Here is an 18,481-nt window from a genome sequence, read left to right as displayed (position 1 = left end):
ATGATGTTAGAAACCAATTAATCTTGAAAATGGACCACAACACTTTCCAGAAAGATAGAGACTAGCCTATTATGAGATGTCACATTAGAGACCTTATAAGAAAGAGACAGGGCAATAAAAGGAACCTTAATTGAAATCAGTGAGAGAATTCTGCCTCAGCAAAGATGGTGGCAGAAGTTTAACTTCCAGGGGAAAGAAAAAGCTTATTTCAGGGGAAAGTCAGTAAACCTTTACATGCTACTGTTAAAATTTTACTGGTGAGTCTATATATGCAGTTTTAAGTCTCAGTGACAATGATTTAAGATAGACAATGCTTCAATATGACTGCCGAATGAACACACTGAGGTGTTTGACAATGTCTGCCAAGTGGTGAGATCTGCTTTGAAAAAAACTAAGACTGTAGGTACGCATGAGACATGTTTCTACCCAGCAGAAAGGCTGATTGCAGGATAAAAACTCTCCTGAGTTCAGCAAGTTTGAATTGCTCTACATTCACATTATTTTTAGTAAAAAATATTTCTTTAGCTTTTCCTGTGGCATCTGAGAAAATCCATATTTATGTATTTTTTCGGAATTTGCCAGAGAAAACCGAACACATTAGTCACGTGCCCTTTCGTGTACAACAGCTAGAGGTTGCTTAATTTTAAGACATAGGTATTGGTCATGAAAACATGCCTGCACAACATTTTAGCAGGAAAAAATCTCATTCTCAGCAACATTTTTAATGTGAAAGTTATGTTATTCCATAGATGTATAACTTTAATAGAAAAGTAAAAACATCTTTCTAACCGTCAGTCACTTGTGCTCAATGTATGCATTTGTTTACAGATATTTAATAGGTTAGATATGAATTTATATGATAAAGGTCCACTAACTAAAACACCATATGCAGATAAAATTAAAAAAATAATAAACAAACAAAAGTGTGTGAGGAAACTTTGAGAGCAGACTATCATGTTTCCTGTAATGTACTGTCTCATTGCTCTGGGAATCAGCAGCGGCCTGCATGTCTCCTCTGTATCATCTGTTTATCAGTATGTTACAAGACAACAGTGTTCAAAAAGCAAGCAAGAGAGAGAGAGAGAGAGAGAAGGAAAAAAAAGAAATGGGACATAACTTTGATTCCCATAACTCTGTTTGACCTCTAGTGAAAGGAAAAACAGACGTTTCCATTTACAACCTCAAAAGAGTCCAAAGACAATATGTAAAATGCTGAATTTAAAAAAAAAAAAAAAGGCTGAAACTAAGAAAAAAAATTAGGGTGACCAAAATGAAGAAAAGTTGTGTAATGATGAGAAAAATAACAACACTTCATTTCACAGAAAATCAGGCAAAGTAGTAACATGTCTTTCAGAAGTAAGCTGGGGAGTGGTCAAAAATTCACTGCTTGTTAAGACTGGCAAACAATGCAGGCAAACAATTAACCATAACACTTCTCAGTGTGAAATTGTAAAGACTTTTGGATTTCAAGGTCTATGGTTCATAAAATTGTTTGGGGTTTTTTTTTCTTTTTTTTAAGTGGCCTGGGAGCTTGAGGGTCTTGCACAGTATCTTAGCTGTTCCTAGGACTACACTCTTCTGGACAGAGATCTCAGTTGACGTTCCTGGAATCTGCTGGTGCCACTCTTCCCAGCTTGGGAGTCACTGCCCCGATTTGTTCCGATTACCACAGGGACCACTGTTACCTTCACCGTCCACATCCTCTCTAGCTCTTCTCTCAGCCCTTGGCATTTCTTGAGCTTCTCATGCTCCGTTGTCTTGATGTTGCCATCGTTTCGTATTGCTACGTCTATAACTACAGTTTCCTTCCTCTTCTTGTCCACTACTATGTCCAGTTGCTTAGACAAACTGGTAATGGCTGTCTGTATCTGGAAGTCCCACAGGATCTACCCCCTGTGGGGGCGTATACCATTTTGACCTCAGGACTTCCAGGTCATACTCAGCACAGATGTTCCTGTATACTATGCCAGCCACTTGGTTATGGTGTTCCATGTATGCCCTGCATGCTAGTATCTTGCACCCTGCTGTTATGTGCTGGATTGTCTCAGGGGCAACTTTGCACAGCCTGCACCTGGGGTCTTGCCTTGTGTGGTAGACCTCAGCTAACTCTTCAGTGCTTGCCTTACTCTTTGGAGGTACTTGGCAGTTACAGCTTTCCTAGCCACCTCTTCATGGTTCCCATTTGCCTGTGGGATTCCAAGGTACTTCTAGCTATCCTCACTGTCTACAATGTTGCCTTCTGGTAATGCAGTCCCCTCAGTTCTGACCTACATTCCCTCTCTTTGTTACCATCCAAATACACTTCTCCAGTCCATTCCAATGTCATTGCTGTAGAGCCTATTGGTGTGGATCAATGAATTGATATCTCATTCACTCCTAGCATACAGCTTGATGTCATCCATGTAGAGGAGGTGGCTGATGTTTGCTGCATTCCGTATTCTGTATCTGTAGCCAGTCTTGTTAATGATCTGGCTGACGGGGTTCAGGCCTATGCAGAACAGCAATGGGGACAGAGTACCTCCTTTCTAAGGCCTCAGGTACTGGCAATTTGTCATACTCCTTAGGCACCCCTTTCTTCATCACACCTTTCTGCAGCTCTGATAGCTGGCTAACTTCCCTCCATGCTGCCTTGATCTGAGCCTCTAGCAGTCTTTTCCATGGAGGATCCTGCTCTTATAACCAAGCATCTCAAGGATCACTGTTGCCACGGTATAGATCAATTGATGATTGGTTGCAGTGATGGTCAAAGTAGGGATTGTGCGTAGTGCTGCATTTGCATCTTCTAGTAGACTTTCAGAGGGTACTTCACATAGTCTTAATTTTGTAAATCCAAGATACGTATGCTGTACAGCATTCCCTGCTTTATACTTCTTTTGTACTCTGATAATGATTATAATTTGCAAAATGAACATCACATAATATTAAATAAGACTAGAAACTAGTGACTAAGACAATGAACCCAACAGGAAAATGTTTGCAGAGGTCATACACTGTGTGCAGAATTATTAGGCAAATGAGTATTTTGACCACATCATCCTTTTTATACATGTTGTCCTACTCCAAGCTGTATAGGCTTGAAAGCCAACTACCAATTAAGTGATCACCGAACAATCAAGCGTTTCATGGCAAATAGCCAACAGGGTCGCAAGAAGCGTGTTGGAAAAAAAAAGGCGCAAAATAACTGCCCGTGAATGGAGGAAAATCAAGCGTGAAGCTCCCAAGATGCCATTAGCCACCAGTTTGGCCATATTTCAGAGCTGCAACGTTACTGGAGTATCAAAAAGCACAAGGTGTGCAATACTCAGGGACATGGCCAAGGTAAGGAAGGCTGAAAAACAACCACCTTTGAACAAGAAACATAAGATAAAACGTCAAGACTGGGCCAAGAAATATCTTAAGACTGATTTTTCTAAGGTTTTATGGACTGATGAAACGAGAGTGACTCTTGATGGGCCAGATGGATGGGCCCGAGGCTGGATCAGTAAAGGGCCGTGAGCTCCACTCCGAATCAGACGCCAGCAAGGTGGAGGTGGGGTAATGGTATGGGCTGGTATCATCAAAGATGAACTTGTGGGGCCTTTTTGGGTTGAGGATGGAGTGAAACTCAACTCCCAGACCTACTGCCAGTTCCTGGAAGACACCTTCTTCAAGCAGTGGTACAGGAAGAAGTCAGTAACGTTCAAGAAAAACATGATTTTCATGCAGGACAATGCTCCATCACATGCATCCAAATACTCCACAGCGTGGCTGGCCAGTAAAGGTCTAAAAGAAGAAAAAATAATGACATGGCCCCCTTGTTCACCTAATCTGAACCCCATAGAGAACCTGTGGTCCCTCATAAAATGTGAGATCTACAGGGAGGGAAAACAGTACAGTACCTCTCTGAACAGTGTCTGGTAGGCTGTGGTGGCTGCTGCACGCAATGTTGATCGCAAACAGATCAAGCAACTGACAGAATCTATGGATGGAAGGCTTTTGAGTGTCATCGTAAAGAAAGGTGGCTATATTGGTCACTGATTTGTTTTTTTTTGTTTTTGAATGTCTGAAATGTTTATTTCTAAATTTTCTGTTGTTATATTGGTTTACCTGGTGAAAATAAACAAGTGAGATGGGTACATATTTGGTTTTTACTCAGTTGCCTAATAATTCTGCACAGTAATAGTTACCTGCACAAACAGATATCCTCCTAAGATAGCCAAATATAAAAAACCCCACCCCAACTTCCAGAAATATTAAGCTTTGAGATTTATGAGTCTTTTGGGTTGATTGAGAACATAGTTGTTCAGTAATAAAAAGACTCCTATCAAATACAACTTGCCTAATAATTCTGCACACAGTGTATATCAAGGGAGCCAATGGGTCGTTTTCTATGCAAGCAGCCACACTCGCCCCCTGTTGGACATTGTAAACAATGCAGGTTTTTCATACTCAGAGAGTACACGCATCTTTCATATACAGTCTATGTTCAAACTACAGAAATTGAGGCACTCAGCTCTCAGATGCTTACACTGTGCTGTTAAAGAAAGAAATGATCACTCTGTCCTATTGCATTCTGTTTTTATTTACATTTTACACAGCATGCAAACTTTTTGGAGAACAGGGATGTAAATTACTGAGCGATAAACCTCCACTCCTGCCATCTAATCTTCTTTTTATCTTTGAACTTCCCTGTCTTTGCCTCTTGTCTTTCTTTCTCTCTTTAGTCTTCCTGTGTGTCTCGACCACTCCCTTCTTATTTCTCACTTCCACTTCCCAAGGGGCTAGGACACTGGGATCCTGCCCCCCCCCCCCCCCCCCCCTTCTCCACTTTACTTGTTTCACTATCTGCGAACAAGCTTTAACACTCCTGTCATTTCTCTTTCTGCAGTCATCGGCCATTTTCTACATTGTTGACATCCTCACTTTTATATGTCCCCTTTTCTTTTCTCTGTGTTCCCTCCTTGTTTAGGGCTGGGTTAAGGGGACACACACACAAACCACACAGCCTCTCTCCTCACACACTCTAGACTTAACAAGACCCCCTGAGAGTCTCAGAGCACCAGGGTCAGGTATGTGCGTGCATGCATGCATGCTTTTGTGTGTGTGTGTGTGTGTGTGTGTGTGTGTGTACACTCCTCTCTGTGGTTTTGGCTTCTTCCAACAACAACAACCACAAAAATAAAGCCACCGTTATATCAATTTGTCCTTAAATCCTCACTGATGAATAAATCAGAATAATTCATGGCCATTTTGGATTTCTTTCTCAAACCTTGAACTGGTGACACCTCATTATAACCAAGAATCTGAGTCATGTATCCCCAGAGGTGTGGTGCATTCAATCATGGACAGAAATTACCAAGACCAACAAACTCTCATATGTCTGCTGCCTTAGCCGGGCTGCTAGGCACTGAGCCACAGTCTCAGTCGCCCCATTGTTACTGGTTTTGTGTCCCTCGCTTGCACCCTATCCCAGAGCTGAAAGGGGTTGAGAGGGTGAGATGGGAGGGGTCGCAGGGTAAGGGTGGTGGTGGAGGGAGGTGGGGTGAACTTGTCTACATCAAAAGGCTTATGGAGATACAGTGGCGCTCATCACTCTGCATCCTCCTTTCTTCCTCTCCTCCACTCGCTGCCCAAGCCATTCCCTGCATACCAGCATTTCAGCGCTCAGTGAGAGAGGAGAGAGAGAGAGACAAGCCAAAGCTCAGACCATCTCTGAAACAGAGCTTCACCAATTAAAGGCTCTTTGCAGGTAAAACTCAGAATCCTCTCTAACGTCTGACATTCAAGGCTCAGAAAATGATGTGTGTTAACTTTTCTAAGTGGTTCAGACTGTCATAGAGTAGTCCACCTGTCGGAGAACAGGAGCACAATGTTAAAAAGAAGGTTCAGAACCCCTAAAACCCAACAGTTAAGCTTATTTTTGTAATTCAGTCTGGATATGTCAGCTGTGATTCATATTAGCACCACAATCAAACTGCACAAAGTAAGTAAACCAATAAAAATATAATTGATTAAAATGCATTGGATTTATGTATGGAATATGTATGTTCAAACTGACTTCACAGAGCACACTGTGAACTGTTTAATTTAAATTTTCTTTGTACCAAATCATAAGGCCAATGCATTTCTTGGAAAGGCATGATTGATTTCAAAGCATATTTCTATGGCACTTTAAATGCCACTGTGAAGCTACAACTGATATTTTATGAACTGATTATTTAATGAGCCTAACATTTTTGACAACCATCTTCATAACAAACATTCAATGACTAATTTCCTTGTCTTATAATATTGTGATATCAAAATAAAGGTTTTAAAGATGAATGGCATTGTGTGAGAGGTATTTTAACTTCAGTCACACTGAAACTCTATCTGGGTGGTTGCTTCAAACATTGTGTAGATGCTAAATTTTCATGTGTTTGTGTTAATGTTGAAATTCTCTTTTAACTAAGTCACTTTATAAACTGCAGTTTGCTCAGTCTTCAAGCAGAAATATTTCAGGGAATACAGTTCAGAAACATCATATGCTAAATTGTGGTCTAATCTAATTTTAAGCACTTCAGTATGAAAATAAGATCCCAATTCTGCAAAACACGAATGCATTGCATGCTGCGGTGTGGGCTTTGGACAACAGACTACACAAAGGGACTGCTGGAGTGTCAAAAAGCCTCATTTATGAACTGCAGGTTGAGACATCCCCCATCCTCTGCATTATAAATGGGCACCAGCAGATGCAAAGGATCTTGAGTGAGTGCTTCACACTGCAGTGCAGTCAGAGGAGAATGGAGAGAGCAGGGTGTGTTGTTCCTCAGCTGTGAAAGGGTTGCAGAGGTACACAGAGAGGCACGCAGAGCTGCCTGAATGTTCAACATTCACACGCCCCGGAGTTTGTTCGGCCGTGGCCCCGGGCTCCACACACACCCAGGACACAGATGCTGTATGTGAGCGCAGTGTTTAGAAAAAATATGCACACACATGTGTGTGCACACACACATGCTTCTGAGCACCGCTGGGCCTGGCCTTGCTGTCACACATCATACACATCCTGACAAGACTAGCAGCTGCCTGACGGCTCACAGGGGGAAAAGGGAAAAAACATGTTGTATATTCGTGCTTTCATGCCAAAAACACAAATGGAATAAAACGTAGAGCTTTCATACTGCCAGAAATAAACCCCATGTTACAAGCATGTTCTCAGAAGCATTTTTACAGGTTATTGCATTAATTACTGAACTTTGCAGTTGTACAAAAGAAACCGTGCATACATGCAGCCATGAAGACAGAGGGGCTAAGAGGCTAAGAATTACAACTAATATTTCAAATGGGCAATGCAGCAGCAGATGATGGAGATGCTGTTACTCCTGTACTGATCCATCAATGAGGAAAATGCCTTAACAGGGGTGTGGTGGGCAATTAAGGTGTTATTTATGCTCCAGTAATCACCGAGGATTTACCAAATTAAAGTAAAAGGAATTAAGAGTCCTTACTTAGCACAAAAAATACTAAATAAATCGCATTTATCGACTACATATCACTACTGTGATTGAGTTGTGTTCTTATGACATGTCTTTGTTTGGCAAACAGTGGCACACTGACTCTTTTATTATTGTAGATATATATAGATATATGATTTTGCTATCCGTTGCAGACACGTATTTTTGTTCTGATATTTGCATCCCATGCTTCTAAAATTGGATTACAGTCGTTCTCTGTTGCGTGGGATAATACACCAGTGGGCTGAAACAACAGGTGGGCACAGCGCCATGCAGGAGCAGAATGAGGGCAGCACAAAGGGGAAAGGGACACTGTGTGTGGACTTCATTATTGAGTATTTTCACTCAGCTTTCATTTAAAATCCAGTTTGAACCACAGTTGCGAGTATGCGTCGGGCGTATAAGTGCATGCTGCCCGAAATAGCACTTAATCGGTGGCTTACCTGCGGTTGTACCGTGAGCGCGACGAGAAAAATCAGAGTCCGCTGCAGGTGGAAGTGTCCCTGGTGTCGCCCAGCCCTCATGTCTGGCTTCCTGTTGATCTTTTCACCTTTGCTTCTCAGATTCTTCCGAGTTACCCCGTGCGCCCGTGAGCTCTCCATCCCTGCATCAAGGGACTGGGGACCGTGCTATGCGCTTTGGTGGCGGCGGTGCCCACCCTCCTCCTCCCTTCCAGTGTCCTCCGTCCGCCCAGCTCTCCTCCTCTCCGGTCTTAAACCCTGAAACTCCCGCTAAGCCACTTCATCGCGTCCAGAAGGAAGAAACCATAACTCTGTCTCAGCTCGGCTCTCTCCCCAATCAATCCACTCCCACACGCTCGCGCGCACACCTGGTCACCCCTTGCTGCTCTGACCAAGGTAGGTTTCCTTTGGAAATGACACATGCACACAATCGCACACTTCTCATAAACACACTCCCCTTGCGCTGTATTCCTCCCACCACCACCTGCCTTAAGAGGCTTTACAGGTCCAATCTGCCGGCTCACTTGACTTGAACTCTCATCCCAATTAGCTGGTACTCTCTCTTCATCTCCTGTCTCTCTCAAAGCTTAATCCACGCTCAGAGATAATATAAATAAAAATCCTATTCATCCTATTTCATGATGAGTGTGTGACCAAAGTTGCTTCTCTCCGGCGGAATGATTTCACTTTGCGCTCATCTCATTGGAGCGGCTGGCTGGTCATTTGTAAACCCGATACGAAGCCTGGCGGCGATAGAGTCACTGTGGGAAACAATGAGGGGGAGAGAGAGAGCATGAGGGTGTGTCCTGAGGCGGGGAATATCCGTCTTTCACTCCTTGTTCGGATGGTTCCCAGCGCGCACGGTGCTCTTATCCCTTTCTCTCCCTCTATACACTCTGAGCAACCTGTAGCCCAACCCAAACTTTTTTAAATGTCACATTTACGCGTGGGATTATCCTGAATGCTTTTCGCATCTCGGTTGTGCTCTCTGGGTTTTCTGTTTCCTCTCTATCCTTTGTTGCGCCTCACCGGTTCCTCTCCTCCAGTTTCTGGTCTCTGCAGTCCACAGAGCACTTCAAAGCTCAGCCGGGCCGAACTGTTATCACAGTTCTGTTCAGGCTCGGGTGGCCTCTGAATGGGAGCGTTTGGCCTTTAAGCTGACACCCCTGTAGTTAAAATTCCCGTTCTGTTGCCGATGATGTAGTAAAAGTTTCTCTCAGGAAACATACTTTCACGCCTGCAGGAGAGATGCAAGGTGGTTTCTGCTAAAGGCAGATGCGCACCTGGTCAGGACACACATGGCAAAAGTGCTTACGCAGCACTCACTCACCTGCAGATTGATTTCTTATGAAATGTTATAATCAAACCTGCTTTTATAATTTAATTTGTTTCGACAGTGCCGCCCTGTAGTGTTCGGACATGCTGCTGTTTAATGGAGCGGCTGGCTACAAATACTAACCGGCTCAGCGCATAAATATAAAAGAGAATTGTAGGGTGTGTAAGCATCTTTTGAATATTGGCACCAGTCACATGGCATACATATTTTCCACATCTGACCTCTAGTGCTCCTCTTGTTGGACCCAAGACTTCTACACAATGCACCTTCTTTATCGGAGGAAATCTAATGAGATTCTCCCTCCTCCTCCAACCCCTCCATCTTAAGGTCTATCACGGGCTTGTTGCTCAAGAGCTTCCCTGACAACCACTGGTGTTTCCGCGGCTTGGCGCAATGACCCCGGAGAGGAACAGAGGGCTCTTGAGGAGCAGAGCCCTAATTTGCATGGGAGAAGCAGTGACCTCGAAACACGAGCTGAATTCTAACCAACCATCCGGAAACGCACGTGCATCACTGGGTCTGCTCAGAGGCTCTCGTGTGTGGTTCACCTGAAGAAGAGTCACAAAAAAAAAAAAAAAAAAAAAAAATGCCGCAATCACATTTGGTTTCTTGGTACCTATGTAATAGATAGTCTTGTGAGTTGTGCCTTTGGCTCCATCTAACGGTCAACATGCTTTGTGTTGAAAAAATAGATAGCAAATCACATCTAGGAGTTATTTACTGAGAATTTAGCATCAATTCATTTGCCCACTTCAAAAGGACGTTGTGGGTGAGCTTTGATCAGACTTGATTACTGCATGTGTGATATTTACTTTTACGCTTCATCGACTTCTACCACACAGAGAAAAGAAGCAGAAGTAGAAATCTGAAATATAAAATAAACAGTAACTTTTATGCATGTGCATATCTGTACTTATACGTGAATCTGACTGAGACAAAACATCTACAGAAGTCAGTCATCATTTCTCCTCCAAAAGTGAATTCAGGTCTTCTCTTTCCTCCACCATGCATGTCATGAAAATGCAATCTCATCAGCTTATGGACACTTTCTTCCCATGTTCTCTGTTTACACTGTGAAACAGAGGCAACACCTTTAAAGTGAAACTACAATTGAATTATTTAAGCTGTGTTTACACCATAAACATCAAAGAGGTTGTTCAAAACATCTGTAGGAAATCATTTGCATGTGCTTATTCACTCATCATTGATGCTTTGAGTAAAAGTGTAATTTTGGAAACTCTGGGATGCCCCTCTTTAACTGAAAGTAGCCCACGTATCTGAGGGGTTGGGAAGTTTGCCTACACAGCACGAAAAGGACACTTACTGACATAACTTCTAGGGATAACCCACTGGCTAAGGATAAGTTGCCTTTCAGTCCCTGCAACTGGAAGATTACTGTGTTGGTGAATGGGAAGGCACAAGGCATGTTGCCAAGATCATGCCACACACACACACAAACATGCACTCTCTCTCTCACTCACACATGGCGCCCTGGTGGCTAAGGTCAGTGCTTTCTCAAGGCAAAATAAGGGAGTGTGGAAAGGCTTGGGAAACTGCAGAAGAATGTGAATTTCTGTGCACACTGTTGAGCTGACAATTACTCAGGGCACAGTTTAAGTCCACAACAGGGAGGCCCTGTGTGCACTGGGCACAGTTGATAGTGGGAGTCAAAATTAAGCTATTCAGGCCTAATTCGCACGTCACTCTGTCTGACGTTCATGAATCTAGTCTGTGAGAGGAGGACGTGGTTCTTGTTGGCACGTCGGCAAACATATCATGTGAAGGCTGAACAATAATGAACAAGAATTAACTGAGACTGTTCCATAATTCAAAATTACTTTTGCATTACACTTAATGTTATATTTTTACTATACTACATTACAGAAATAGTCCCTTACTATTTCACTACACATAAATGTGACTACTAATCTAATATGGGAATATGCACTCATCAATATAAGCAATTTCTGGATGTGGTGGACAAATCTGTAGCAACTGTGTGATGCTATCATAGCAACGTGGACCAAAATCTCTGAGGAATGTTTCCAGCACCTTACTGAATTTATGGTGTATATGCATAGGTACTAGCATGGTGCATTTAATAAAAGTAAATGAATAGAGTCCATTTAATTATCTCTATTTAACAACTTCAACCTTCAGGTCTACCTAGAAATGTTTTGTTTCTGAAAGAAAAGCACATTTAAATTAAAAGACATTAAATTGACCAGAAATTGTGTAAACTAGCCATAATGATAAATTGAATCATAGTGAAATATCTACACAGGTATAAAAAGGCCCAGTTTCAGCAACCAGCCATCCTGTTTTAATATATCACCTAATGCGCATTTTCTAAGTTAAAGAGCTAATAAGAAAAAAAGAACAAAATACATATTTCAAACTTTGTTAGTAGAGCAGAAAACTAAACATAAGTATTAAGAGAACCAAATATGTTTCATTTTAAAATGTTCCCTCCAAAATAAATGCTTATATTTTTGTTCTGAAATACAGCAGGTTTTTTTTTTCTTTTTTCTAAGGCCTCATACCTGTGATAGGTGTGTACTAGCGGCTAGAACACAAGGACAATTTTAGGGTGGTTTGAGAAACACATTCACATGTCCTCAATTAACAGCTTCATTACCTGGTTTCAACACTAGCCTCAACACGAACAGCGAACTGGTGACGCAGACTTGATCGTAAAGGCAGAGTTGGAAAGAAGGAAAAAAATAAATAAATCTTTTAGTGTAGAAACTTAAATCATTAAGTGGTGTGTAATAGTGTGGGGGGTATTGGACCAGGTTTTTTTTTTGGGGGGGGGGGCACTGCAGCTTAAAAGCGATGCAGATGAGGAAATGCTACAACCATGCAAGACCAACCAACCACTAAACAATGTAACAGCACACAAACGTCAAACGCAGGGAAAGAAAATCCCTTCAGACATCTACGTTCTACTTCAAAGCACAAACTAAATGAGATTCCAGTGGATTAATTTTACAAGCACGAGGGATAGGATGAATTGTATGGAGACCCATAACGTTTCCATGCTCCGTAATAAATTTATAACTAATGAAAGACTCCAAAGAATTTAATTTTCTGCAGATGCGGGTAAGCTTCCAAGTACATCACACAGCACCAGCATCCTGAAAGTAGAGCGTCTCTCGATGCTGGGCTCCCCCACCCAACATTTTCTGTGGGGAAAGGTGCTTTAAAGATGACATCCTCTCACCTACATAAACACAGTCTTCCACAGCAAATGTTTGAACAGTAAAACTGATTAAACCAGACAGAGAAATGCAGGAAATATGACTATTAAATGTCAGCTTCTAGGTTGTCCAAAGGAAAACGTTTTAACACCACCTACTGGCCCAAAACTCATACTGCAACATAAATGAGGCACAGAAAACTCAAACATTTTATTTAAAAAAAGAAACAAAAGCTCCAGGTACAATGTCTGGTAAACCAGACTCTGGGTGCAATGCTTTATGACAAACAGTTAAAGAAGAAGGAAAAAAAAAAAATAGATAAATCACATTGCTTGTGGATTTGGGTGTGAAGCCAAAAACGTTAATGTCAACAAGATACAAAACTTCACACTTTTAATCCATTATTTTAAAGAGTTCTGTCAATATGGTACAATTAAAAAAACAGCAGCTTGGTGCATACTTACGTGTAACCCCGGAAGTCAATTTCTAAGAGTACGGTCATAGCCTAGTTTACTGCTGTACAAATTTTAAAAACAAAGGCCTGCTTTTACATAGGAAGACGACTGTTCCTGAGAGCTCATTTCTTAGCGAATGAAATCTTCATTGCATTCGTTTGTGTGATCTTGAAGCCTTGTAGTGCATCTCGTGCAGCGCCGGCCTGCACCTCGTTCTCAAACTCCACAAATGCATGTCGTGGCGTCCCGGGACCAAACGCACCTCCTTGAACCCTGGGAACCTAAAAACCCATGCACCAACACAGTTAGGCTCAGCCTTTAACAAACACAAGAGTGCACAACTAGATGAGAATAGGTTGCTACTGACTGGTTGAAGAGCATGGAGAGCATGAGCTCATTGGTCTCCTCTGGAAGGTTGGTGAGGAAGAGGATGTGATTGGGTGGATTTTCTGCAACCTGTGAGTACAAAGTGGAGGTCACAATCAAACAACCAGGGGAAAAGAAAGAAAGAAAAAAAAAAAAAAAAAAAAAAAAAAAAAAAAAAAAAAAAACTTCGTTTAATGAAGTTACATGTTCTGTCAGAAAACTACCTGCTGGGGCATTTGTCCAGGCATCATCTGACCAGGAGGAATGGCACCAGGGGGCATTTGGCCAGGCGCCATCCCTGGAGGTGGCATCATGCCTGGAGGGGGCATGTAAGGCGGCTGGCCTGGCATGTGCATCATGCGGGGTGCCTGGCTCATTGGAGGCATTCCCTAAAGAGTGGAAAGTCCAGAGTATGTGAATTGAAAACCTTGTAACATTTCGCCCACCAACTAGTTTGTCCATTTGCCTCTTCTAAGGTAAATTTTTTTTTTATTATGTGTGCTGCCATTTATATTTGTAAATGGGGAAAAGTGTCAATTTACAATAATATGCTCTATGTTATCTGTTCTATCTGCATGGAGATAGATGGATAGATGGGAACCAACAGCAGAGACCTTTTCCCTTTGTTTTAGTTTCCTTATTAACTTTTATCAGTCTTAAAGTGTTTCTTCTCTAACTGGAAACATGTTTTAGTCATAAAATAAAGTTAAATATTTTCTGACAAACTTGTGAAAAACATCAGTTTTTAGATACTTTGCTTCTCTCCCCACACCTCTGTTTAGAGCCCCTTGTGAAAACATGATGATTGCCCAAAAAAGTCCCCCACTTACAGGCATGGCAGCAGGCACACCAGCGACCATGGGTGCAGCACCTCCTGCTACACCCTTCTTAGGTCCAGTGGCATCAGGTCCTTTGGTCTTCTTTCTTCTCTTTTTTGCGGTCACGCTCAACGTAAGTCCCTTTCATTTTAGCTATGATGTCAGAGTCTGTCTTTGCATACTGGATACGCTGCAGGACGAAACAGACAGACCACATGTGGCACATACAGTTTGCTAAGAAGCAGCAGTTCAGTTCAGTATTCAGTGTTTAGTTATCCTACCATTGGTTTGTCGTAGAAGGGGAACCCCTGCATGGATCTCAGCGCATTGGAGGCGCTGTTAATCTCTTTGAAGATAACAAAGGCCTGACCCTTCATCTTTATGTTCCGAGCCACCAGGATGTCCAAAATCTGTCCGAACTGCGAGAAGATGGCGTACAGCGACTTTTTCAACTCTGCAGTGAAGGGGGGGGGGGGGGGGGGGTGCAAAATTAGTTTTGTGTTGTGCGTGCATTTTTTTTTAAGCAGAATTCAAAGTCCAAGCCTCACCATCTTTCTTGATTTTCTCATTCAGGTTGTTGATGTAGATGGTGTGGTTGAGCCGGACCTCCGCAGTAGCCATCCTTTAATCTGCTGATGAGTGTTTGAAGACAATTTACTCCTTTTAGAGACCGTCTGGGGCACAGGTTGGATTACCTGCTAGCGACCGCTAGCAAACAATCACCAAGCGTGGGGGTAAGCGTTAGCCTTCAAGCTATCGACTACAAATTAGCACATCGTTTAACGTCTCACATTCATATTATTTACCCAGATACCTGTAATCGTCACTACAAAAGCCAAATGAACTACTTACGTACACGAATGAGGTGAAGAAGTTTTTCTGTGCAATAAAATAAACGATTTAAGAGTTTAGCTCGACGTACTTACAGGAACCCGATGAATGAAAACCCCGGTCGTCAGAAATCCCGTTCTCTGTTCTCGCGTTAACAACGCAAGCATAGCTTCCGGTGTTGAACCCACATCCGTGTCCCATTTTATTTTTGAGCGGGGGTCTTTTTTTTTCTTACTTTTATTTTTTTTTTAATAATCTCATGTGGCTGTTGCCAGACATTGTGGCACTACAGTATTCAGATGGAACCACAGTTCTGTTTAAAAAGATGTCACAGGGGCAGATATCCTGGAAAATTAATCTCAGGGTGCCGAATGTGGTGTAACATCTTTTCTTGTCCGGGTTAGTTTAGCGACGCATTTATTTATTTTTGCCTCATATGCAAATAACAGTTACACATATGCATTTTATGATTTAATTGTGCAGTCAGTACCGAGACGATTTAGATACACTGGAGGGCGGTACGTTTCTTTACGGCTGGCGTGTGACCCGAAAATATACACGAAGAAGAAGCAGCGCGAGTCTGCTTCCAAATATGGGCACGGTCCTGGTGTTAGCTGGCTTTGCTGCTCCGGACAGTTGTTGTAGGATAAGTGTGTGAAAGACCACATGCGTCTGGCTTTTAGATCATTTTTGCACATCGGTTTCTCCCCAAAAATAGCTTTCAACATCGAATAATTTCACTTACTGGACTCCGTATGTGGACAGCTTTAGTTATTAGCTAAGTTGTGAGAAGTTGGAAGAGAGAGGCGGAGGTGGGCAGGTAGGTGCAGGTTTTCTAATTACAGTGTTTATGTTGGCCTGCTGTAGCTCGCCCCTTTCTACTCACTAATTCCTATTTCTGTCTTGTTCCTCAGGAGAGGAGAAGATGTCAGTGGAATGCTCCCTGCCACCTCCTCCTGCTCCTCCTCCACCTCCTCCTGCTCCTCCTCCACCTCCAGCCTCAGCACCCAAGAAGAAGCTGTATCAGACTATAGCCAGTAGTAGGAGTGCTGTAGAGGGAGATCACACAGAGGCTTGCTTTCTGATCAGTCAGAGGGAGAGCAGGTAAGGTTTATCACAAGAAAACCAACTCTTAAAAAAAATTATGTAATATATATATATATATATATATATATATATATATATATATATATATATACACATACATACACACACACTAACTGCTGGATGTACACAATCAATTTGAGGAAGTCTTTTAGAGTTTAAGGAAACAGTAATGGGTAGTCCATTAATTAAGATGTTTTACTGTTTAGGATACTGTATACAACCCACTCACACGCATGAGTCATTGAGTATTGGAAATATCTTGGCAGGATGTGTCGACTGAGGACCCAAAGGCAGAGATCAAAAACAAAAAGTGAGCCATTTATTTAGCTGTTAAAAGTCCAACCATAAATCCAAACCCGAGGCAAAACAGTGTCCAAGGTACAGCAACAAAATCCAGGCAGCACAGAGAAACAGGTGGGGAGACGGGGAGCAAACGGAAAGTGAGGCAATAAATGCACACCAAAGTGGAAACACCTGGGGAACTAGACACAGCTGAATTAATCACAAACGCAAGAAATAGAACTAAAAGCAGGGCATAATAGGAGACAGGAAAGAACATAACAGGAAGACACCTAACACAGAAATGATGACTTAACCACAAGATACAAGAAGACACTCGGGAGGCTAGGCTAAACAAAGAATCAAAGATTAATGACTAATATACAAACCAGAATGTAAAGTAACAAGCTTAACAAATGACCCATGATACATCTCCTCATATACAGTTATATAATCCAGAACCAGTGAGGGGTGAGATAAAATATTGACAGAACTATACCTGTCTATTTTCTGCCGCATATCTGAGTGGTTGGGGCAGCAGAGCTCTTCCTCCAACTCTTCTGGGAGGACATAGAGGCGTTCTCAAGCCAACTGATACATAATCTCTCCAGCTTCCAGGGAGCCAGACTTTCTTGCAGTTTTTCAAAGTGGTTTTGAGCAGGAGTTCTCTAGGTTTTCTGAAGGGCTTTCAAAGTCAAAAGACAGCACAGGTCTCCAGGCATGCAATGATATTTTTGCACCAATATGGGTATTCCCAAAAAAAAAAAAACCTGTCATATCTTGGATTAGTGCCCAGTGTGTCATTAAAAATTTTGAGGAAACTATACAATTGAAGGACAAAAGATGTGGCAAGCCTATAAACAAACAAACAAACAAAAACTCTACAGCAGATCAACAGTATCTAAAAGTCATGTCCATAAGCAATAGGAAAAACTCCAGTAAAGACCTGCCACAGGACCAAGAGATGCATCTGGGCCTTCAGTTGCAGTCTCATCAGAAATAGTCTTAATGGCTGTCAAGAAGCCATTCTTAAGAAACCAGGAGAAAAGGCTGAGGTATGCCAAATTACACAAGAACTGAACTGCAAATCAGTGAACAGGTCTGATGGAGTGATGAATCCCACTTTTACATTTTTGGTTCAAATTATCAGCAGTATGGAGGTCAGGAGAGAGGTCCAACAGTGACTGTCTACAGACACCTGTAAAACACTGGGGAGGCTCTGTCAGGGTTTGGAGCTGGATTTCAGCCAGTGGTGTTGGAGATCTTGTCAAAATTGATGGAATGATGACAGAAATGTACCATCAGATTTTGATCCACCGTACAATAACACCTGGAAAGCATCTGATTGGCAACAGCTTAATTTTTCAGCATGACAGTGATCCCAAACACACTGCCAATGTAGTAAAACCATACCTAGATAGAAAAACACAGTGGAATACTATCAGTCATGGATTGGCCTCCCCAGAGCCCGGACCCCAACATTATCCTGTCAAAGAAGCTTTTATAATGCAGGAAAACATGGGTATTTACTATAACATTGAGGATCCTCAAACCAAGGCAGCTAATACAATCATGATCCAACTGGCATAAAATGACTATTTTAGAAAATCAGGAATCATGACTAGAAGGAGTTATGGATCGAGGATGAGCCTGGTGTGAAAATGTTTGTTAAAAGGAGACTCTTTGCATGCCGTAGCTTTAAATTGTTGCAGTTTGCAGTTAATAGTATGACATGTCCCATGATATTGATGCTCAGAGTTGGTTCCTGGCAGAACAGAAACAAGATTGTGACACTTATATTTGGTGTAAAAGTTTAACAGAGCTTGTGAACACATTTCTGTATTTGTACAAGTGCATCAAAATAAACTGTTATCACTGGATATCTGAACACTGACAGCCGTGTTGTGTGCCTTTTATGCAATGCTATTTGTTCTTCAGTTTAGAAAGGACCTGCAGTGGGTTCTGGCGAACACATACGTGCCTTCACTCATCCAAGATGGTCCCCAGTAAGTCATTCAACTGCAGTGTCGCTAAAATCTGTCAGTTAACTTCTCGATCTATCTTTGGCTACAAAATGTGTTGCATAGCATGCCGGTTTCCACAACAATTATACACAGGTATGTGTTAGTAGCGTGGCCTGAATGCCTTTATGCATG

At 42.1% G+C, this 18,481-nt stretch overlaps 2 protein-coding genes and 1 pseudogene across 2 annotated transcripts in view; all 3 read right to left on the bottom strand.

The window, feature by feature from the left end:
- LOC115790173 (protein jagged-1b) overlaps positions 1-8,117 on the bottom strand; it is a 65,651-nt gene extending 57,534 nt beyond the window's left edge. The window contains exon 1 of the mRNA XM_030743857.1: positions 7,916-8,117. Coding sequence (XP_030599717.1) covers positions 7,916-8,074 — 159 coding nt within the window. The 5' untranslated portion in view covers positions 8,075-8,117. The remainder of the gene's footprint in view (positions 1-7,915) is intronic.
- A 4,594-nt stretch (positions 8,118-12,711) lies between these two features.
- LOC115790175 (U1 small nuclear ribonucleoprotein A-like) lies at positions 12,712-15,090 on the bottom strand. The gene is given in 9 exon segments (XM_030743859.1): positions 12,712-13,159; positions 13,162-13,205; positions 13,292-13,380; positions 13,515-13,679; positions 14,121-14,211; positions 14,213-14,298; positions 14,390-14,562; positions 14,657-14,740; positions 15,035-15,090. Coding segments are annotated over 8 exon segments (834 nt in total). The 5' UTR covers positions 14,730-14,740; positions 15,035-15,090; the 3' UTR covers positions 12,712-13,046.
- Positions 15,091-16,528: 1,438 nt separating this feature from the next.
- Positions 16,529-18,481, bottom strand: part of LOC115790475 (CLK4-associating serine/arginine rich protein-like) — a 13,488-nt pseudogene continuing 11,535 nt past the window's right edge.

The sequence above is a fragment of the Archocentrus centrarchus genome, chromosome 13 (assembly GCF_007364275.1).
Source record: "Archocentrus centrarchus isolate MPI-CPG fArcCen1 chromosome 13, fArcCen1, whole genome shotgun sequence".
Taxonomy (NCBI): Eukaryota; Metazoa; Chordata; class Actinopteri; order Cichliformes; family Cichlidae; genus Archocentrus; species Archocentrus centrarchus.
Note: the sequence above shows the minus strand (reverse complement) of the source record. Positions and strands in the feature narration are given on the sequence as shown.